The sequence below is a fragment of the Leptonychotes weddellii genome, chromosome 5, assembly GCF_054177405.1.
Source record: "Leptonychotes weddellii isolate Sample4059 chromosome 5, ASM5417740v2, whole genome shotgun sequence".
In the NCBI taxonomy this organism is placed as follows: Eukaryota; Metazoa; Chordata; class Mammalia; order Carnivora; family Phocidae; genus Leptonychotes; species Leptonychotes weddellii.
This window is the reverse complement of record NC_138373.1, coordinates 122,345,656-122,370,376: the sequence shown is the minus strand read 5'-3', so window position 1 is coordinate 122,370,376 and position 24,721 is coordinate 122,345,656. Positions and strand designations below refer to the sequence as shown.

Below are 24,721 nucleotides of genomic sequence, written 5' to 3'. Positions count from 1 at the left end.
GCAATCCCTTGGGTAACAATTCCCAGAGAATATCCTGCTGTTGCCTCGGTCCAGCTGAGCATCCCTTCCACTAGAGGGCCATGTGACACCTAAGGATTGCCTAGATAAAAAGATGGAGGGAGCTTTAAGAAATCTTCCAACTACTACTCCTCTAGTCTTCTGACTGCTTTTGTATAGTTCTTTTATTCAGCTGGTAAAATAAACAAGCAATTAATTTAAAGAATGACACTAAAGCCCGGGCTCTGAATTAAGTCTATATTTGATTACTCCATGTGTCAGCCAAAATAGTAAATGATAGTAACAAGAGCAGTAACAACAAGAATCATGGAGTATTTACAGACTATGTAACTAGTAATAAAAGAAATTTTTCAAAGGTTTTGGTGAGATAAACATAATGGAAGGTGGAGGGTGGAAGATAACTTTTTGCATGAGATCGAATTTCATTATTAAAACTAAGGAAAATTCTTTCTCGGAGACCATCTAGGTCGGGTACTTAAGAGGTAAAGAAAACCATTTTTAGAAAAAAGTTTCTTACCTCATTTCAAGAAACCATGTAAGAGTCTTTTAATCTATTAACAAAGCTCAGTAATTATACAGCCTGCACAAACTAAATTATGTTGATAATTTTTAGAAAGAAAAAACTAGAAATGCTTAGGCAGCACTCAGAGATTAATTGTTCTCCCAAAATTCAATTCATCTAAATTTATCGTATAACCAAAACATGTGGAAGGGAGTACAATACTGTTTTTTAAAAATTCACAAATGAGAGCTACCATAAAAAGGGATTACTGCATAGGTCATTAAAAAAAAAAAAAACTTAGTATCCCAAGTCACTTTTCCTTCCCTTACTGTTATCACTTCACAAGATTTGGATTTATTCCATGTAACTATTATCTGGGGCCATGGTTCTTAAATTCTTTTGAGTCATACTTGATGAAAGCCACTGACCTTCTCCCCAAAAAGTACTGATACAAGTAATTTCTCTGTAACAATTTATGGGCCCACCCCCTAACCAAAATTCACTGGTAGGTCCCAGATTAAGAATTTCTAATCTAAGGTATAGGGCCATTCCTGTTCCTTCTAAGGATCAAAATAATTAATTTGAGGTAATCTTATTTTGGGGAAAAAAATCACTTATTTATATATTAAAAGAATTGAATTCCTTACTCAAATAACTAACATACAAGGGTAAATACCTAATATAAAGACAGATTTCTAAGAAACAAGTTTAATCTTATTTAGCAAATAGCTATTTTAGAAGAAAAAGGATCAACCAACAGTTGTATAACACAAAGTATAATTTTTCATATTCTTTGAAGAATGCAACTTTTACTCCTCTTACAGCCATATCCAGATTTGCAGACCACATCTTTTTTGTTATAATTCATGATTATCAACTAGACTCTCTTTCTTAACACTTAAAATGAAAAATGGAAAAATATACAGGCATAGATAAACTTTGTCAAATTCCTGGACAAAGAATCTAGGTTGTTTTTAATTAATGAATTTTTCCCTTTTGAAATTCACAGCAATTTAAATTTACTTAATTAGCCTGCCATTCCACATAGCTAAAAGGCACTACACCTCAAATTACATATGACTAAAATAGAACCAATTCCTATCACCCTCGCCCCAAGAAAGTCTTCCTTCGGTCTTCACAACCTCAATATATATCACAAGACATTTATTTATTCAGTCATCAAGACTTCCTTTCGCCCTCATATCTAATCTACTCTACACTATCATTTCCAAATCCATTCATTTCTCTCCATCTCTACTCCTACAATCGTAGGCTAAACTAACATCACCTGCCTGATTTATTACAATGGCCTAACTGATCTTCAACCATCCCCTCCATTTTCTTAATTCTTCAATGCATTCTCCATCAGGAACCAAAGTAGTCTTTTAAAAATATTTAAAACACAAAGATTACAAAGCCAACCTACACAAATCCTTCCAACTGCTTCTCATGACTGAGAACATAATTAAAGTTCCTTATCATGGCCTTGCGTGATCTGGCACCTGGCTCTCTCAGTGACTTCACTCCTTTGCTCATTGCACTCAGTCCAGACTGTCATTTTCTGCACCTCTAACATGGCAAGCTTGCTCCTGGCCTTGGGACTTGCACTTGCAGGCTTCTCTATATGGAAAGTTTTTTCCCACATTATCTTTGTATAACTGATCCCTTCTTCATCAGACAAGTCTCAAAGCAAATGTCATCTCCTCAGAGGTATTCAGAAGTCGCTCACAGCCCTCATCACTGTACCACAGGTGCCTGTGTGCATGCACACGCGTGTTTTAATTAACTTAATGTCTATTTCCTTAATACAATGTAAATTCTGAGAGAATATGGACTTCATCTGTCTTGAACACCTTGACTCCCCAGCACTAATATTTGTTGAATGAATGAATGAATAAATGGTTTCCATTAGAAGGTGGTGACTAGACCGCAGCATATCAGGAATGCCAGATTCCATTAGAAAAAACAGCTGATACTTATTTCATCTTTTAACTTCCATAAAAAGTGCATTTAAAAAAAATCTACTTTTCCACCAGTGTGGATAAAAAGATTATTTTTACTCTGAAAGTATAAATATTCCCTGAGGAACTGAAGCAACTCCTTAGACTTTATTTCCTTTAAAAATAATGTCACTCCAAATAAGTCAGAGGAAGATAAGTACCATATGATCTCACTTGTATGTGGAATCTAAAAAACAAAACAAAACAAAACAAAACCAAGCTCACTAATACAGAGAACAGAATAGTGGTTGCCAGAAGCAGGGGTCAGGGGTGGGTGAAATGAGTGAAGGGAGTTGAAACATACAAACTTTCTAGTTTTAAAATAAGTTAAGTTCTGGGGATGTAATGTACAGCATGGCGACTATAGTTAATACTACTCTATTGTATATCTGAAAGTTGCTAAGAGAGCAAACCCTGAGGGTTCCTGTCATAAGGAAAAAGGACATTTTGTGACTATGTAATGGTGACAATGCTGACTGGACCTGCTGTGGCGGTCATCCCACAACATGTTCAAATCATTATGCTGTATACCTAGAACTAGCATAATGATGCATGCCAACTATACCTCAATTTAAAAAATAAAATAATGATGATGATGATGACAATGATGATGTCACTCCAGAAGCTACCAGAGAATTACATTTAAAATAACTTCCTTTGGGGGGTGCCTGGATGGCTCAGTCGGTTAAGTGTCCAACTCTTGATTTTGGTTCAGGTCATGGGATCGAGCCCCGAGTGCAAAACCACACTCAGTGAGGAGTCCACTTGAGATTCTCTCTCTCCCTCTTCCTCTGTGCCCCACCCCCCACACATGCTCACCCGTGCTCTCTCTCTCAAGGAAAAAAAAAAGTTCTACATGCACAATAATTATATGACATTGTAGCTCTGGCAGGTATTCACATGAACCGCACTAGTTAGGAAAGCTACATTCGAGGCGCACCTGGGTGGCTCAGTCAGTTAAGCGCCTGCCTTTGGCTCAGGTCATGATCCCAGGGTCCTGGGATTGAGCCCCGCATCAGGCTCCCCACTCAGCAGGCGGTCTGCTTGTCCCTCTCCCTCTGCCCCTCCCCCTGCTCATGAGTGCTCTCTTTCTCAAATAAATAAGTAAATAAAAAGCTACATTGGAGCTTATCCTATCTTGGTACCAAATAATTCATGCACCTGAACCTACAAAATACTAAAAATATAAGGTTCAAACCATATAAATCATCTCAAATATCTCTCTTATCATTACATTTCTGTTGAAATTCATTATAGATTATTTCTTCTGCTAAGTCTAATAAATGTTTATGCAATGGTTAATGTGAAGTTCACTATTTATTTGAAAAGACATTAAATTTACAAACTGCACTTCAAATACTTAAAGATCATGATCCAAGTGAAGATACGTAAATTCTATATGGATAGAAAAGATATTTTTAAATGGTCTAAAAATACATGCTACTAGCTTCAAATTTCAGAACTGTATAGTCATGTTGTCACAATTTTTAGTATTCTTGTAATTTCAATATATTGCTGTGGCTCTTGGCAGAGTCTAGGGAGACTCAATATTTGCCACAGTAAAACTGGTTCTACCTTTTCAATAATATTAATGCCAAATATTCTGAAATATATTCCTGGGGCATGATCATTTTAGGAATGGTTGTCTGGTACCAAAGAGAAGAAAAATAATGCTCTAAAGCAATTCAGTTATAAAACAGAAGGTAAGCTCCCTAATTTTTTCTTATGGGGATCTTGGTTAGCCTTAGTCAAACTCATTCTTTCTTATCCTTTAGGCCTTGAGGTTGGCCTAATTTACTAATTACAGTGTTGTGAACTTTTCTGAGCTCCCTATTTAAAAACATTTGGAAAAGCAAAATTTTCTATCTATAATTTCGGAAGTGGCAGACAGGTATACTAGCAGAGTCATGAAAACTAGCTTAGAGGTAAAGTTCATGACTACATAAATCTTCATTCAGTCTATCAACAAATAGAGTGCCCATCATGTGTCAGGCACTATGGTATACTGACTTTCCTCTTCTCGTATTTACTGGTAGACATTAGGCCACTCTGATCACTTTGGGTGGAAACAAAAGGACTCGAAAAATTTTTTTTTAAAGATTTTATTTATTTATTTGGCAGAGAGCACAAGAGAGCACAAGAAGGGGGAACAGCAGAGGGAGAGGAAGAAGCAGGCTCCCCACCAAGCAGGGAGCCTGATGCGGAGCTTGATCCCAGGACCCTGGGATCATGACCTAAGCCGAAGGCCAACGCTTAACCATCTGAGCCACCCAGCACCCCAGGACTCGAAATTTTAAAAAGAAAGAAAAGATATGGATTTCTCAATTTCTTATGGTTTCCAACATGATATTTGATATTTACTTTTAACTAAATATTTTTAATTAAACTCATTTTTAAAAATTGCTTAAAATTTTAAGTACATTAGGCTCCATATAGCTAGTCTAAGCTGTATTATTCTAGGTAGCTCAAGCTCAAAGTAATCGAATACAGAAAGAACTATTCATTGGAACATAAATAGATGCCCTGATCCAGCAGGAGATAACCTACTTTTTGACTGCCATTTTGGATTATAATGTGGCTCAAATCTCTTCCAAATTTAATTAGCACATATCCCTTAGAAATTTAAGAAACATGACTCAGAAAATACTATGGTTTATAGTCAAAATTAAAGAACATTTGTCAAAGGGCACGAAGTTATTTATGAATTCACATTACTGAAAGATGATATTTAAAAGTTGAAAGTCATTTCATTGAAAGAGTTCCTGAAAGACGTGGTGGATCCTGAAGCTTTAAAAATGAGAATGCTTAACTAAAATTTAAAACCACCAATAGAATTTTCTTTCAAGTACTCATAAAATGTCTACAAATTTCTAAATGGTTCACAGTGTAAATGTTAATTGTGTTTTGTTCTTAGATAATTTTGTATACTTTTCCTGGATTAGTCCAACATCTGAGGGAGGTGGGGACTTTCCTATAAACATCATAAAGCTGTCTATCATATTTAAAGGTCTTGACCTTTAAAATAAAACAATAACCAAAGAATTACTAAAAGTTATTATGCATAATGTAGTTTAACTACAAACTTGTGATTTTCTGCACTGCCCTTCTTAAAGAAACCAGAAAACTATTCCATTCAGCTATAAAGATAGGGATTATATAATTTAATTTTCAAAAGTCAGTAAGAATTCACTAATGAAAAGGCCATCAAAATCTGAAAATTACTTCAATACTGAAAGACAAAAGTAAATAAATCATTCTTTCCAAAGAAATTCTCACATGGAAGCAAAGGGTTGAGCTTAAATAAGAGGTTTCTTCCATTTTTGACAGTCTGTGAAAAAAACCTAGTTTTTACTGAAGAATTAAGATCTTAACGTTTCACATAGCATAATCAATACAGGATATTTTTACCTTGATGTTCTGGGCATCAACATTAGCCCCAGCTTCCAGAAGAAGACTAATGACTGTGGTATTCCCTGCTAGTACTGCCCAATGCAGAGCAGTGTTTTTGTGATACTTGTCACCAAGGTTAACTGAAACATTGAATGTTAAAAGCAATCTAGTTGGATCCACACTGAAAAGGAAAAAAAAAAAAAACAACAACAACAACCCTAATTTCAATTATAGAAATCATTACAGACACTAAACTGATTGTGGTTGCATTTGCATTCCATCTTGGAACACTTCTAATCTAACCTATACTCAACCTTATAATCAGTATTGAGAGAACATTCTAATATGAAGTATTAAGTATGTGCAACACCATATAAAGTATGGCCCCTCAAAAGAGGGCATACTTGGTCCTGACATTTTCTAATTTTGATTAGGGAGTAAGGTCATTAATATCTATATAATTAAACAATTAAATTTTTAAGTTTAAATCTGGATTATTCCAAAAATGTTTTCAGGTGACTTACTAATTAATATATTAAACCTGCCAGTATACAAATAACATGAAAAAAATAGTTCTTAAAAATATGGTAACATCTTTCATTCTTAAAAACTGCTAAAAGAGGGATAGATTAAGAATACTAGTTACCAAGGTCAAGGTAAGCACAGAGACTCAAATATTCAAAAAGGTAATTTATTATATACTATGTACTCATAATAAGAATTTTAAATATTAACAAACAGAACATTCACTGCTTTTTCTCATCATTTATTTTACATTTTAACATGCTGAAAATGATCTGAATAAATATTTTATAATGATTACATACCTATGTGTTCTATAAGCTGCCCACATTAAAGGTGTCATTCCATTCTGATCCATCATATCTACATCCTGATAGAATAAAAAGAAAAAAGTCAGACAGTAAAAATTTCTAAGTTCCTACCAAATTTACTCAGAAAAATCTAATTTACATATCACAAGAGAAGCCAATATAACACTCCTCAATCAAGGCTGATTTATGAAAAATTTTTTTAACTTTTTAAAATAAAACTATTGTCACTAAATATTTTAATTAATGGGCACATATTTAATTGACTATACATTAAATATGTATTTAATTAACATATATTTATAGATTTCCTTTTTCAGATGCCTTAATCACCCTTTCAATGTTTTGCATTTAAAGACCTTGACCTACTCTTCATCTTTCATCCACAGAGGATAAGTTAAATGATTTAAGTCTGTGAAAAACTGATTTATACTAATTCATGGTAAGAGGGAATAATGAAACCCTGTTTATTTCTAGGCATTTCAAAACAAAGAATAAAAAGACGTATCTTTTTAATAAACTCAAAAAAGTCTGTTTGCTTTTTATTGTTATGCACATACATTTTTAGAGACAAATAATTCTGTAAAATTTGTGGTGACAAAGCAATTCTCTGCCTTACTCCCCACTATTTTCACCTCTTTTAGTCCTCCACATCTTAAAATAAGATGCTTGAATTACTACTTTCTGATTTTTCAGTTTTAGGCATTATCTTCTGAGACTCTTCAGAATGCAAAATGAGAATTTCTCTCTTTACTCTTCCTGAGCCATCACAAATAATGCAACTCTCTATTCTTCCAAGAGATCTATTGTATTTTTGGTTCTATAAATGTTTGATATTTATATTATTATAAATGTATATGAATACTATTCCCAGCAAAATAGTGTAGTAAACCATGATTATTTTTCTTCTCCTACCCAACTTTTTGCTTTCCTATGGCACTTCCCCCTGCTTTCCTTAGTTTTTTAACACATTACAATTAAAACTACCATCTACTCAACCAAAGCTCTTCCCTAGTTATCTAAATCTCCTTTCAAGACATCCTGATGCATCAGGGATTCTATCAGTTTCACTTCCCTAAAATTATCTCTCCTAACTCCAATCTGGACTAATTATCCTATATGCCTGAGACATCTATCTCATTAACTAAGAGTTCTTTGACGATTGAACTTATATTAAATTCATCTTTGTATTCCCAGTGCCCAGCAGAGTAAATGATCAAAAACCATTTGCTAAGTGAAAAGACATGTTTATCTACCTACTCGTTTGGGAAAGGCATAGGCTTTAGGATAAGACAGACATGGTTTTGAATTCTTAGCTGCGCCACTTAACAGCTATAAGACTGGCAAAATTACTTTAATTCTCTATGCTTCGACTTCCTCATCTAAAAAGGCAAATATAAATAATGGCTTCATAAGATCCCTGTGATGATCAAATGGAATAATGTGTGTAAAGCACCTAGTCCACAGCCTAGAACATAATAGACATTCAATAGATAATAAGTTTCCTCTTCTTCCCTTCCCTATCGCCCATTCCTGGATTATATAAAGGCAGCAGTTCTAATCCAAGTTGCGTTATCTATCTAATACACCAGTCAGTGCAGAGAGGACAGAGTTATAGTGAGTACACTGCAAAACACTCTATACTTCTATACAGCAGTTCTCTGTGAGCCACTATTACCGATGGGAATATGTCTCAAATGTGAACATTAGCCAAGTGTACTGAAGCAGAAAAAATGCTGAGAATCAGTACATTAGGCAAACTAGAACACACATCCTTGGACATCATTAGATTCAGTCCCTCATCATGAATACTGTAATCAAAAGTTACACCTTATTCATTATAAATCCATTTACAGATTTACGTTAACTTTGGTTGGGAACATCTTATGTAACCTCACTCAGTATTTCCAATATACACATTGATTTTTTTTTTTTTTCAATAAAAATCTTTAAGAAAATCTCAGAAATGAGAAGCTTCCTAGTTCTTTATAGGAGTCAAGTACTAACTATTTTACTTCCTTCAGGGTCCTAATTTCAAGAGAGCCCAACTAAATTTGATGTCCAATTAAAACAAACACGTAAATTCTTGTTTTAGTTTCTTCTTCCTTCTTAGTTGTTTTTTCATATCTTTTTTAAAAAGTGATGGTATTAAAAAATATCAATAAGTAAAATTAAAAATGTAAAATAATGCCACATCTCTAGAGTACTAAAAGAAAAATGAAATTCAACCTTTTCTTTCTTTGGGTCGGGGTTTAAAACTTGGTACTTCTTTTCCAAGTTCAGCCTGGACGTATGGGTATTCTCTATTAGGAAGAATTAACAAGCCCAGATCAAAAGCTTATGGGGATTCCATGATCAACAGGGCTCCATAACTTAGCATTTTCCCTTTTCTCCTGAAAATCATCCAAAAGAATTGGTAGTGAGCACTACATATATTTCAACAGTATAACTAAAATGAAACAAATGTGAAGAACAGAATGACAAACTAAATGGAAATGTTATATGCCCTAAGAATGTAAAACTGATACAATTAACAAAAAATGGAGAAAATGGAAAAAGGTTGAAAAGAAAGTATAAGTACCTAATCTGTAATAGCTATGAGTCAAAGAATATTAAATATTAAAGCTGAAAAATCAAGTAATAGAAATGTAGTTACATCTATCAGAACAAAGTTAATACTAAAAAAACAATATTATAGACTAAAGTCAGTAAAAGACAGGGAAGAGAAAGAAAAAGAGAAAAAAAATAAAAATATACTAATTTTATTATTACTTATAATTGGGAACTAATCAAAACTAGTAAGATTTGAGCAAACATCTGATTGAAATAAGACAGAAAGAGAACTGTGTGACTAAGGAAAGGATTTACCAAGCAGAAGATAAGATCAAGCACAAAGGCCCAAAGACAACAGCATGGCTCTTCAAGGAACAGCAGGAAGACTGGTGTGTCAAAGCAGAGTAAGGGGGAGATGACAAAAGATGGGCCCGTGAGGTATCTCAGACTAGACTACACATGGTTCTGTAGTGCTTCTGTAGGGAAGGACTTTGGACTCCATTCAAAGTATGATGTGATGAACACTAGAGGAGTTTTATAATTAGTGTATACATGGAAAAAATTCTGGGAAAATAATATACTAAACTGTTAAAGAAAGTGATCTCTGGGGGCGGAGGGGTAAGGGGAGAGGTGGAGTTTCATTTTCTAAGTCATACTCTTCTCTTACGTTCGACTATTTTACAATAAGCATGTTAGTTTTGTAGTAAAAAAATAAACAAAAACAAACTTACTCATGAAAAAGAAAACAAATTGCCAGACATTTATTATCATCGTGCATTTATTATACAAAAGGTACTGTGACAGGTAGAAATCCCTGTCCCGTAAGAATTTTATAGCCAACATCCTATACCAGAGTTAAAAAAGATTACTGAAACATCCAAACCCCAAAACCAATAAGCTAACAAAAAGACAAAAAACTTATACCATTTCTCTTACCCAGTTAAAAAAACAAAAGAAACAGTGAACGCATATTGTAAATTTATACCTGCAAAATAAAAGGCCACTAACAACACTATCATGTGTTACAGCACCATCCACTGCTCCAAACCCCAGTCTAAAAGAAACTTGGGAGAACGAAAGTAATCTCCTGTGGCAGCTAGTATCCAAACATGGCCCCCAACAAACCTCACCTGCTGCTCTACCCATCTGTTCCCACAATGAACGTGAACTGGCCCAGTTACTTGCTTTAACTGACATAATGGAACAGAAATGTTGCTGTGCCAGTTCAAGACATAAGACTTATAAAAGGCAGACTGCTGGGGCGCCTGGGTGGCTCAGTCATTAAGCGTCTGCCTTCGGCTCAGGTCATGGTCCCAGGGACCTGGGATCGAGCCCCGCATTGGGCTCCCCGCTCAGCAGGAAGCCTGCTTCTCCCTCTCCCACTCCCCCTGCTTGTGTTCCCTCTCTGTGTCTCTGTCAAATAAATAAAATCTTAAAAAAAAAAAAGGCAGACTGCTTCTGCTTTTGTTCCTTTGGGAGCTCCCACCACAGAAGAAGTCTACTTCCCCGCTTAGAAAGACTATGTGCAGGGGTACCATGGAGAAGGAATTCTAAGACTACATGGAGTAAAAGAGAGGACTTGCTACCTCAGCACTCCAACTGAACCCAGCCTTTTACATTCCTATTAAGGCATAAGGTATGAGTGAGCCATCCTCCATTCCAGTCAAGCCCCCAGATAACTGTAACCCCCAGCCATTATCACAAGGTAAAGAACCACCAAGCCAAGCCCAGTCAAGCTAAGGTAATAAATGGTTGGTATTGTTCTAAAGCCATTAGATTTTGGGGGGAGTCTGTAAACACCGTAATAGATAATAACCCCCCTCTTCCAGCAATTAGCCAGTCTATGCCTCTTACACTATAATGCACAACACACAACTGTCCTTGTGTGGCACTGCCAACAACAAATATCTTAAAGTATTTATAAAATAAATACTACTCAAATTCCAAATCTGCAAATTTAAAATAAATACGTTAACAGCAGTGAATTAAAATCATTTATCTTACTCTTATGATGAGATCCTTAGCTATAAAGCTAATGTTTAAGTATAACCAGAGAAAAAACATGAAAGAAAAACTGAGTGACATTAATTTCAACAAAATACATTTATCACAAAAACATGGCATAGATAGACTGGTACCTGTTTAATGTGATTATAGTCAGTACACACCCGTGAAAAATCAGGAAGAAGCACTTAAATCATGAGAAGTTTTCTGACATGTAAGAAGCAGCATTATTTTATGCAGCAGAAAATGAGAAACTGATCCTAAAGAATTTATCCCCCACTCTGAGAAGTAACTTAATAGAGAAAATAACCAGCAAAATGTTCAAATAAGCTTAAATGAATTCAGATTATATTCAAAAGATGTAAGTAAGGGGAAAAAAAGATACCTAAATTTTCTTACTTTCTGGGATTCATCTCTATCATTCTCAGAAATAAAAGATACAGCTTAATGGATCATTACCTGGTTCTTGAATATCTTATTTTTAACTTAACTATATTTATTACCTCAATCTCAAACTAACTATATTATCTTTTCTCTTCATCCATCAGAAAATACTATTTAAATATCATCAGGTTGTTACACTTGTAACACCAATGATATTAGGCATTTAAACCATGAAGAACATCTGATTAAAATCCACATCATTGTGATTTTTTTTACCTGTCCTTTTGCTATGAGATAAGCAACAATTGAGGTATGTCCAAACTGAGCAGCCAGATGAATACAGCTACATCCTTCTCCATCAATTAATGAAGGATCTGCACCATATTTCATTAGTTGCACAACCATAGATAGATGACCTTGTCTAAAACATAAAAGAATAAACACTTAAATATATAATGTTATTTCAAACAGGATCTCCTGGAAAGATCTTTCTTAAATAGGGCAATGGTAGAAAAGATTACACAATTTTTTTTTAATTTCTTAAAATATGTATATGTCAAGACATGCTTAGGATTTTATGGTTCTTAAGTCTCAACTGAAATAAGAGGCTTTTAAATTTTATAAAGATACTTATAACTTCTTTAAATATGTAACAAATAGTTACTATATTCTATTAATCCTATTCAAATATAATCTTAATTGTCCCATGAACTGGGCAACTTCTTTAATTGTAAATATATAGAGGCTGCGTAAGTATTACATTTACAAATCCAAAGTTTAACTCAATCATAAACTAACTGGATTAATATCAGCATGGTGAATTCCCTAAAGACACTTTGGGACAATAAACTTTGCTGCCAATGCAGGTCATACTGTATAGCAATATAGTAGTATACTGTTGATATTAACTATTAGCATAAGTTTTCTCATTCATTTTAGCATATCATTAAAAAAGGAAAAGTTGTTTAGTTATAGACTAATAAAGGAACCAAAAGAAAAAAAATCCAGAAGCAAATTTAAACCTTGTGGCCCAGTGCAATGGAGTGGAATTTAGGTCTCCTCCAAGTTGATCCACAATAGCACCTTTCGAAATATAGTATCTATAAGACAAAATTTTAAATAATTTAGACAACTTTCATTTTCAATTTTAAGAAATTATGTAAAAAATAAAGAAAAAAATGTTTTCCATTGTAGACCTCATACTAGTTTATGCCTTTGATGATAAACAATCTTTTGTGATATTTAAAAAATATATTTAGTAGAATTTTATATCAAACACATTACTCCTTTGTTCTAGAAGTAAACGGAAAGTAATTTTTTTTTAAAGTTACAAAAAAGAACAGTAATGCCAATAACAATCATATAAAGAAGAAGGCAGTCAGAGAACCACAAAGACTTGGAACAGAGCGCAGCAGCAGATAGAAAGTTGTAGAATAGGCCACTTAGTCTACTATAGGGAGAAGCTCAGCTTTATGAGCTTTACTTTCCTCACAAAATTACTGTAGATTAAATCAAACAATATATGTACAAGACTTATAAATTGTAAGTATAACACAGAGGTTCTTTACAATGCCTTGTTATACCTTTAAAGCTGTGTTGCTTTAAAAAGGAAGAACCACCTCATTGCTTAATGTATTAACATAATAACATCTGATATCCTCTGAAATGAACAGGACCTAGCTGCTTACCATAATGTTTACTTTGGATTGCTCAATGAATGAATCTTGAATATAAATGATTTCAAGCCTTTGATGTCAAGTGCTTGATGGTGAATATTACTGAGATTCTTAAACTGTTCTAAGTGATTACTGCTTCAGATCACTAATGCATTTACTTCTAATGTACACAGTTTTAAACATTTAATATACTCATACTTACATGCCTGATGCAGAAATTTATTGCTTTATGTATCTGTTAAATTGGTGTTTTTAAAGCACTATGTAACAAAGGGCCAAACTCCACTCCATCATGTAAAATAGTTTAAAGTGACGTAACAAAGTATTTCCAGACTAAAATATTTCCAGTCCAAAATATGAAAGACATTAGTCTGAACACAAATATTTAACTATTCCTAAATTCTTTCTTAAGGAACTTGGTAGACATTATATAATAGTTGAAAATGGTTTTTTGAGCCCGAAGAGAAGTATAGCTCAGCCAAAGAACAACTTTGACAAGAGCTGCGATGTTTTTTTAAGGCAATTTTATTACCTTCTCTATAGTCAACGTATTTGTTCCTGAGTTATTTTTACTCACATTTCAAATCTTTGCTAGGGCTACAGTAATGAATGATTTCCAGACTGGTTCTAAAGTACAACTTTTTTTTTTTTTTACCCCCACAGGGATAGGAGAATTTTTTTTTCTGCAAACTAAAGAACAACTTCTATCACCTTTTCATTGTAAACTACTGGAAGGGAAGTACTAACTTTTTACATGTTATTCTTTATAGCTGTAAGACCCTAGCTCAAAACCACACAATTCTGAAATGATCATGTAATTCTTATTTTTAAACTCAAGCCTCCCTGCATACTACAAGGTTATCAAGGAATGTTCTTGTAGGTACCAATTAGTGATCCCTAGGTTTTGAGACCAGATCATCAATGAACAAGAGATATCAACAAGTATTTGAAAGATGAAAAGTAAATAGTTAAAACTCAAATGTCTCCAGAGGGGGACACCATTGAGAAGCAAACCAGAATATATTATAAAACCCTAAAAAGACTAAGGGATTAAAGGTAATTGTTACCTCTGTAGAATGCAATGAAAAAACTAGAGTATAAACAGAAACACTGGTTCAAAGTTAATAAAAATTGCTGAAAAAACTGTTGTTTTGTAACTTATGTTCTCACTGAAAGTTCAGTATTTAGCATCACAAACAGGCATTTTAGTGACACTGAAACAAGCAGCTAACGCTGCTAGACAAGTATTTCTTTGTGTACTATAATGTTCAATCTTAAAATGTGACTACTCAAAATTTTAACATTATTGTAATAATAACTCAAACTCTTCAAGTTCAGATTCATTCTTATGTCCCTAAGCTTCACTGTATGATGATTTCTGGCTCCAGCCTCAGGCTCACACTGATTTCAACACTCAACCATTTGGCATTTGCTGAAAAGTGTATTCAGTGTACCTTTACCAGAGAAATTTGAGACTCATGAAATTAAATCAGAGAACCATATGAGACACTATACTGAAAATAGCAATTCAATGAAAGTTTACACTCTAAACAACTACAACCCCCGGCTCCTCTCCTTGTTCAGGTCAGCTGGCAGACATAATTGAACTCCTTCCCACAAAGAGATGAGAAGATTTTTCTCTAAGAGACACTGAACAACCCCAGAGAAAAATTTCTAGAAACAGATATTGGGAGGTTCCTGTTATGATCTAAGTTCTACAACTTCCAATCAGCTTTGTTATGTCTCTCCTAAATATGACCAAATAATTGAGGAAAGTTTCAAATATGGAAGGAGACCAAATAAAGAGAAGAAGCCTAACATAAACAGATAATAGAGAAGAAAAAAGAAACAAAACAAAAATTACAATTAATATCCTCCAAAAAGTAAGAGAAGATAATATACTCATGATATGAAGAACAAAATATTTTCTTAAAAGGGGGGTGCAAAAATCAAGGGAAAAAATGCTTGAAAATTGAAAATGAAATAGATAAAATTAGAAATTCAAAGGAAGGATTAGAAGATAAATTACATAAATTAAGAAAATCTCCCCAAAGTACAACAGCTATACTAGGAGATAAAAATTACTTGGTATATGAGGTGCCTGGGTGGCTCAGTCAGTTGAGCATCCTACTCTTGATTTCAGCTCGGGTCATGATCTCAGGGCTGTGAGATCAAGCCCCACGTGGGGGTCCAACACTCAGTGCAGAGTCTGCTTGGCATTCCCTCTCTGCCCATCCCCACCCGCCCACCCCCACTCACGCTCTCTACCTCTCTCTAAAATAAATAAATAAAATGGAAAAAAAAAGTACTTGGGATGATGATAAGAAAAAGAATCAATCTGGTTGGTTTCAGTATCTGAGTTCCTGGGGGGAAAACAGAGAAAACGAAAGTGAGGCACTCTTGAGGGCACCATGCAAGAACAACTCCCTAATCCAAAAAAGCAAGTTTCCAGAAAAAGTGGCCATATTATGGCCATAAACTGGATTTAAAGTCAGTCAGTCAGTCAGTCAATAAATAAATAAATAAATAAATAAAGCCAGCCAGGCAGCCAGCCAGCCATATCAGTGCACAATAACGTGAGCTTTCACAAAGTCAGGGATAAAGAAAAAAAAAAATGTAATGTTCCCAGGGAAGAAGAATAAGCCACACATATAATGTGTTCTCAGCAAATTTTAAACTCAATGTTTTAACAAAGCCCCATATTCCTTAATAAAGCTTTGACTTGAAATCAAACTGAAATCAAGTATTATTAGTTACTCTTGAAGAAGAGTCCTAAGGTAACAAGAGATTATTGAAGACAAGAGCTTGAAATAATCTTTTCTATTTTATTATATTGGGGGAAAAGCTGAGAAATAAAGACTTTCACTTGAAAACATTAGAAATACAAACAATCCAGGCTAAGGTGAAGGTCTCCTCCTTTCCATATTATACTTACTTTATACCTTATCATCATGAAAGTGACCCAACTACTTTGTTTGAAGTAAGTCCCTTTAATATACCCTGATGGAACATAACTGTTAGAAGAGACACTTCTCCATGGATCCCTCACATTCCCATATGACTTGCTAGGTTTATGAGTAGAATGCAAGGCCCTGACCACTTTTACAAAGGTCTTTCTCCGAGTTGTGTTTGTATCAAACAACCTTGAGAGATGAGGTAATGTCTCCCTCTGGAACAAAGAGCAAGCTTGCTCTTATCTAAAAGCACTGAATTCCCCAAGATGCAATACAAACCCACTATGTGTGCTGTATCCATCTGGATAACCTCAAGCCACTCCCACAGAACCTAGGATTATGAGGGTCCTATGCAAATATGATGTTCATACTGTTTGCTGTGCTATGGATATGCTATAACTTTTAAGTAGGAGTGTAATTCCAGAGTCAGCAGAAAAAGTAACCTTGAGGCTATGAATACCAGTTGTTATTGGAAACTGCCTTTACTCACCATGTTTGTCTTAGGAAAGTAACTTGCTAGATTATGCATTGTGAAAAATTAAGTTTATCTACCTGAAGATATAATATGCACAGAACCGATTATTAACCCACTCTACAATTACTGACTTTCTTCTATAACCTCACTAGTTCACAAGTGGCTTGGAACATTTGTAAGGCAGGCAGTATCAAGTCTTTTTGTCTGTATTTCTCACTTCAGACTTTCTTCTTTATTTTTAAACACAAGACAAATGGAAATTTTTTAACCAACAGAATCTCAATAGTAATATACAAATTAAGAAAATAATAAGGTAATGCTTCAAAATTCTGAGAAAACTATTTTTAATCTGTAAGTCCATGCTTAGCCAAATCACCAATAAGGTGTAAGGGCAGAAATGATAGTAACTTCAAAACATTTACCTCCCAAGTACTCTGTCTCTCTCAGAAAGCTATCAGAAATTGTGCTCTACCAAAACTACTAAAACCAGTTAGCAACCCAAAAGAGACAAAAACCTGAGATCCAGGAAACTGAGACCAACACTGAAGCAAAGGGATTTCCCAGAATAATGGCAAAGTCTCACGATAATGGCTGCATAGTAGCTCTAAAGAGCAAACAATCTGGGTTGGAGCAGAAAAGTGGAGAATTCAGGAATGATTTCCTCTATCCCCCACCTCCAAAAATGGAACAGATAAATTAGCTGATACTGTTTGCATACAGAGGCATTTTACACTTCTAAGAGTATGGGAAGAATTAGTTACAACATAGGGAAGTTTTAAAAATGAAATAACTGTTACTTCAGGCAAAAATCAAAATTCCACAAGGAAAAAACAGATAATCACAGAACACTTAAGGACTTAGCAGTGAGAATTTATATACAACAACTTAAACTTTGCATGGTGATTTAACTAAAACTATAGTAGAGGATGGAAGAATTATTAGTGGTGAGGAGATCTAGGACATCTAGATATCCCAAAAATAGAAAGTCAGAATATAATAAGTGATAAATCAAGAAATAACAGCATAAAAGTTGGCAATATTTATTAAAATTCAACATTCAGCTTTCTAACTTTTTTACTCCTATAAATTTTACAGATATATATGAACATAGCAAAATGATATGTGACCAAGATAACAATTACACCAGTGGTTGTTAATAGTAAAAACACCAAAATCAATCTAAATGTCCATCAACAGGAAAACCATTAAATAAATTAAACCCATATAATTGAACACTATATAGCTGTTTAAAAAGAATGATGCAGCTCTTATTTGTACTGACAATGAGAAATCTTGAAGGTATATATTTAAATGAAAAAGCAGAAAAAATGTTTGCTGTCATTTTTTCCTAGATAAATGTAGCAACATAAATATATAAAATAAAGAGTAAATACTGAAAGAAACAGCTCAAGGGCTAAAAATAGTTATTTCTGGGCTACAGGACCGAGAGGGTGGGGAGGGACTGCCATTTTCCATTGTAAGCCTTTAAGTACATTACTATTTGAGTTTTCAAAGTGCTTATACACAATTTTGATTAAAATAACACTAACTGAAAAACAGAGGTTGAGAAGGTTAGATCATTTGAATCAACTCTCCCATTAAAGAAAACTAAAAAAGGTCAATGAAATCTAAGAAACATTTCCTAAAAAGTAAAACCTAAGGAGATTAAGAGCATTAACCAGGCCAAGATTCAGGAGAGGGTTAAAATCTGGAGAAGTTAGAAAACCGCTTGGGCACCACCTGCCCTAGAGATAATTTGCTGATACAGAAGAGTTGGCCAAGAAGCAAGCTAAACAGGCAAAAGCAAAACAAAGGTTGGGACCCCAAAAGGTTACACTGTACCAGTAATTATGAACCAGAAGTAAACCTGGCTCTAGCCTGGTCTTCAGCCACCTGAGGAATCCAGAAAATCTAAAGCCTTGAAATTAAATTAAAGGTGGGCCTAGCAGAAACAAAAGGAAATCTCATCTTAGGCCTCAAATTATTCAACAAATAATTTTCAAACACAATGTCTAGTACATATTTAAAGATAATCAGGCACAGGAAGGAACAACATTAACAGATACAGATTATCTTCTCAGATACAATTATAAAGTAACTATATTTATTATATTCAAGTATACAAGACAAGATTGAAAATTTCAGCCACAGATGATTTAAGTAATACAGGTTTGAAAAAGATAAATGATAAAAATTCTAGAACTGGAAAATAAAATTAGGAACACATTGAATAGATTTAACAGCAGATTAAACATAGAATAAATGAACTGGAAGGTCAAGTCAGAAGTTTCCAGAATGAAGCACACCAAAGGACAGTACATACAAAAGAGAAGAGACACAGAGTATACAATGAAAAGGTCAAATAGACATTTAACTGTAGTTCCAGAAGGAGAGCAAAAAAAAGAATGGGGTAGAAGCAATAGTTGAAGAAATAACAGTTGAGATTTTTCCCAGAACTGATGAAAACATCAATCCAAAGAATTAAGAATTCCTTGCAATCTCATTCAGGGTAAATAAAAAGAAATCCACACCTACTTACATCATCATGAAACTGCAGAAAACCAGAAACAAAGAGAAAAATCTTAAAAGCAGACAGGAAAAAAAAAAAGCCTTCAAAAGCACAATATTTAGACTGATTTCTCAATAGTAACAGAAGCCAGAAAACAGAGGAATGTTATTTTCAATGAGTAAAACACAAAAATAAAACAAACAAAAACTGCCAACCTAGATTTCTATACCATGTGAAAATTTCTTTCACAAATGAAGATGAAATAAAAACATTTTCTGACAAACAAAAACAGAATTAGACATCAGGAGACCTATTATCAAAGGCAGAGGGAAGGTCAGACAGACAAGAATAAAAAAGGAACAAATAAAATGGAGGTATGCTCTCTGAAGAAAGTGATTACCTGCTTAACCTTCCTTTAGTATTCAAAAGGGCAATTTCTTTTCCCTAGCCTTAATATCCTAGTTGTCTCTAGACTCTGTATGCTGTACTTAAGTGCACATCTGCAACTAGTTTATTTCAGATTCATGTCTTCATCTGAAGAACTTATGTCCAAATTGTCAGAGACTGCTAAACTAGATTTACTAAGACTTCCTATTACCCTGACTCTTGCTTATCTAACTACCTCTTATTAATACTAAGCAAGCAGATTAGCAGTAAGTAACAAAAATCATTTACACTTAATATGTATTCATCACTTATGCTGGCATGAATACTTAAAACAGATTATTATTACCTATTATTTTGGTAACCCCTCTTTTCTTTTGTAGCTTTTTCCCCACAGAATTCACATTTTGAATGTGAGCTGCAAATTACACTGCTGAAATCCTGATTCCAACTTTTATTAGCTGCATGTCATCGGTAACATATTTAATCTATTTATGCTTCAGTTTCCACATCAGGAGGACAGCAATTATTATTTCAAGAATTAAAATTAAAGGAAAGATACATGAAAAAGCACTCAGCACAACACCTTGTACAAATGCATATTCAATATATGTTAAAAACAATTTTCAGGGAAAAAAGGTACACAGAAACTACATTTAAAAGCAATGAATTTTAGAAAGTATTAACTTTTATAATTATTTGTAATAATTTTATAATAAATAATTACTTTAAAATACAGAAAACACATACTTGACTAAATCTATTCTGTTATTGATGGCAGCCCAATGGAGGAGTGTAACATTTTCTTTGTCTGGTTGCCGTACATCATAACCTGCTTCCACCAATTCTCGGCAGCGTTCATATATTCCGTATCTGGGAAAGAAAGAAAATATGAGATCGTTACTACTATTTGACAAAAAATTTAAAGCTGAAAGTAACATTTCCAGAAAAAAATAATGCTCCATTTTGATACCTGGAAATTACTATTTTTTATTTATTTGTCAGAGAGTGAGAGAGAGTGAGAAAGAGCACAAGAAGGGGCAGCTGCAAGCAGAGGGAGTAGCAGGCTCCCTGCTGAGCAAGGAGCCCAATGTGAGACTCAATCCCAGGACCCCGGGATCATGACCTGAGCCAAAGGCAGGTGCTTGACTGAGCCACCCAGGCATCCTGATACCTGGAAACTAAAATGGACTTCTCACGGTAAAATGTTATTTTAAAAATATCAATATTCCGGGGCACCTGGGTGGCTCTGTCAGTTAAGCGTCTGCCTTCGGCTCAGGTCATAATCCCAGGGTCCTGGAATCGAGTCCCACATCAGGCTCCCTGCTCAGTGGGGAGCCTGCTTCTCCCTCTCCCTCTGCTCTCCCACTCGTGCTCTCTCTCTCACTCACTCTATCTCAAGTAAATAAATAAAATTTTTTAAAAAAATCAATATTCCAACAGCTTTTACTAATCCAGTTAGTAAAATTTTTACAGTTTTAAAGGTCTCATCTATAAGAATGCAATATCTCATCAGTTGGAAGAGAAAAGGATACCAGAAATAAAATGTCTAGCGATTGCTTGTTTTTACTAATATCACCACTTATTCCACAAAACACTTAAGGCTGCTTATAAAAATAATAAAATTATGTTAAAAAATATTAAATCACACACACACAAAGAAACATGTTACAAGAGCTTATCAATGATTTTAAAAATGAAAAGAAGGATGCTTCCCAAGCTTCAGGATTCTTTGTTTACAAATTTAGCTTTGATATTCCTGAGGGCAAATGAAAAAGGATGTGTGGGGACGGGAAGCAGGGTGGGTAGGGGAAGAGTCCTGTGAGTTCAAGCCAATGAGACAGAAGAGAAAGTATACTGGGAGAGTTCTAGGAAAGATGATTTTATTTGATAAAGAAGAAAGGCACTTGTGGAGAGCCTGATCCTTTCCTCCCTTTCAGCTTTTGATCAGTGTGTGGCAACATAAAGTTTTTAAGCTTTTTACTATGGAAAATTTCAAGCATAAGCAAAAATGGAGAAAGCAGTACAATAAACCTCCAAGAATCCGTCATGGAGCCTCAAGACCATCAACTTTATTCTAAACAAAATATATGGTCCTTGGAAATATGAGACACAAAAACAAACTTAAACGAGCTTTGACTATATTTGTAATTTCTCAGAGTGGTCTCCAAAATGGGGAAGGCACACCAAAGGGTGGGGCTGGGGGACATAATGGGACTTTAGAAGCAAATATTAAAACATCTACCTATATTCATGGTGTAGTTAATAAACTAAGCTTCACACAGCCTGCACACTGCTGCCCTCACGGGCTGTGTACTGTGTGTGTACGCAGGCACACACACAGGCACAAGGTAATCAACCTACGGCAAGAGCAAAAGTTCCATAATTCACAGGAGATGACGGTGGTACCTTAAGTTCTTTGTTCTTTTTCAGAAAGCTGCCTACATGTGCCTAGTGAAGTGAACCAGACATATTACCTTAAAGAGCAGAATCTACCTCACACTTTAAATGAGAGAAGTGACAAGTGACCACAAAAATCATTTTTTAAAACTTAATGTACGTATGTATGTAATCTCTACACCCAACGTGGGGCTTGAACTCACAACCTCGAGATTAAGAGTTGCACAATCCTCTAAGCCAGCCAGGTGCCCCACAAATCTTTTTAACCATACAAAGAAGTGAACTGCATTTTCCCTTTAACAAAAAAGAAAGGTATATCAAATTTACTGCCTTTAGGGGGGGCAAGGGCTGGGAGCAGTAGTGATGGCAAATGAATACACAGTATCCTATCAACCATATATTCTTAAAATGGGTAAAGACAGTCTGTTCCCCTTCAAGGCAAAGGGGTATTGTAGACACAGTGAGAAAGTAACTACTTTTACTTCAGAAAAAAACTTGCTATAAAGAAAGTATTTTTTAAAAACTGTATGCTGGGAAATGTTTACATCATTATATAATGTAGTTTCTGAAAGATCTAAATATATCACCTATAAAAACCTCATGTGAATGCACTAAAATATTTTGAAACAATCTTGTTAACACCTGCAAACCCATTTATTATAATTATAAAAACAATAAAACCTGAATAGTTTGCAAGAACTGGCATTAAAAAATGGATATTTACAAGGTAAAGTTCAGTAAAATATTTGCCTAGTGAGTAATGCTGAAAAAGTAATTACTATGACTTAGTAAATGCAGCATATGCTGTAATTCTCCCATCAGTAATTATGTATTTTTGTGAGGTTATCTTTTTTCCAGCAAAAGAAAATCATTACAACAAAGTAACCAAGCAAAAAAAAAATTTAGGATCAGATTCTATATCATTATAATATGAAATATTAAACCATCTAAAATAATAATGAAAAGCATATTTAATTACACTACTCTCCCTATAAATAAGATTTATGAAAGATATTAAAGACCTAAAGAAATATATATACCAATTTCCCCCAGATTGATCTGCAAATTCAATGAAATTCTAATTAAAATCACAAATGAGGGCGCCTGGGTGGCTCAGTCGGTTGAGCGACTGCCTTCGGCTCGGGTCATGATCCCAGGGTCCTGGGATCGAGTCCCACATCGGGCTCCCTGCTCTGCGGGGAGCCTGCTTCTCCCTCTCCCATTCCCCCTGCTTGTGTTCCCTCTCTCGCTGTGTCTCTCTCTGTCAAATAAATAAATAAAATCTTAAAAAAAAAAAAAAAATCACAAATGAGTATCTCACGAACTTCTCAAGTAGAACCTAAAATTCATTTGTGAGAGTAAAAAGCCAAAAATAGCTAAGACAACTGTGAAGACTAAGAAACGATTAAAACAATGTGGTACTACACAAGATGAAACAAATGAAAGAGTATTTAGAAATGGACCAGAGTGACGTCAGCATCAGAGTAGAATAAGACATCCATCGTTTTGTCCCCCTTCCAACAACAGTAATTTGGCATCTAGTCATGGACAAAAGTGCCTCTGTTGGAGTTGTAGGATCCAGTACCACACTCAAAGGGAGCTGAGAAGTCTCAGCCACCCACGTGTTGGGTAATAGGCATACAGACTTCAGCCCAGCCATGGATCCTGCAGTGGCCCATGAACTGGCTCCAGTCCTTCTTGACAGTGGTCTGGGAACCCTGTACAACACTGTCTTAGACAACCACCCACAGATGAGAGAACCATTGTGGAAGTCCAGGTTTCCAGAGGAGATGTTCTACCACATTATTGCAGAAAAGAAATACAAGTTTTGACACAATGAATAGGAGTACCAAATAGTGAGCGACATGACTGGGGGGCGGGGGGTGAGAAGGGGCTAGGAGAGCAGCAAGACAGGATTCTAGAGAACATTAAGGGGACACAAATCCCACTAACTTCTTTGTGAACTCCATCAAAATACATAAAGAACTTTTACAAATCAATTACAAAAAGACAAAAGAACTCAAATGTTTGCTCAGGAAGAAAGCCAAATGGCCAATAAACATAGGAAATACATTCAACACCATTTGTAATCAGAGAAAGGCCAATCAAAACAGAAAACCATTTCACAACCATTAAATTGACAACAATTATTAGTGTGACAAAACTAGGAGTTAGCAAGAAGTAGTCAAAGAAGAACTCATTTCCTGCAGGTGCAAGTACAAATTGGTACAGCCATTTTGGAAATCAATTTGGCAATAGTTGGTAAAGTTGAAAGAACATACTGAAGCCAGAAATTCCACTTGAGAAGAACTCTTGTTTATGTACATAGGAAAACAGGAAAAAGGACATTCATTGACGCAAAGTTTGTTATAATAAAAAAGTACTGTAGAAACAATTTTACGTGTCCCTCAGTAAGGAATAATAGAATAATACAAAGCAGTTAAACAATAAACTAGGTCCTTATTTGTCAACACTGATAAATCACAAAAGCTATAGTTTTTTTATTTAAAAAAAAAAAAAACAAGCTGTAAAGTGATATGCAGAGTAGAATACAATTTATATAAATTTTAGGCACATATTACAATGACATTTTGTTTGTAGATGTTTGTAGAAATAAATGTACAGGAATGTTCATGAGAATA

The 24,721-nt window shown here is 34.7% G+C and overlaps 1 protein-coding gene across 2 annotated transcripts in view; it reads right to left on the bottom strand.

Annotated features, from left to right (window-relative positions):
• The window catches only part of ZDHHC17 (zDHHC palmitoyltransferase 17), a 92,050-nt gene that overhangs the window by 39,431 nt on the left and 27,898 nt on the right, over positions 1-24,721 (bottom strand). For both annotated transcript variants that reach the window (XM_006737762.3, XM_031032935.2), the window contains exons 3-7: positions 20,430-20,552; positions 12,704-12,781; positions 11,958-12,102; positions 6,738-6,802; positions 5,929-6,091 (exon numbers count right to left, since the gene is read on the bottom strand). In XM_006737762.3, the coding sequence (XP_006737825.1) occupies positions 5,929-6,091; positions 6,738-6,802; positions 11,958-12,102; positions 12,704-12,781; positions 20,430-20,552 (574 nt within the window). The remainder of the gene's footprint in view (positions 1-5,928; positions 6,092-6,737; positions 6,803-11,957; positions 12,103-12,703; positions 12,782-20,429; positions 20,553-24,721) is intronic.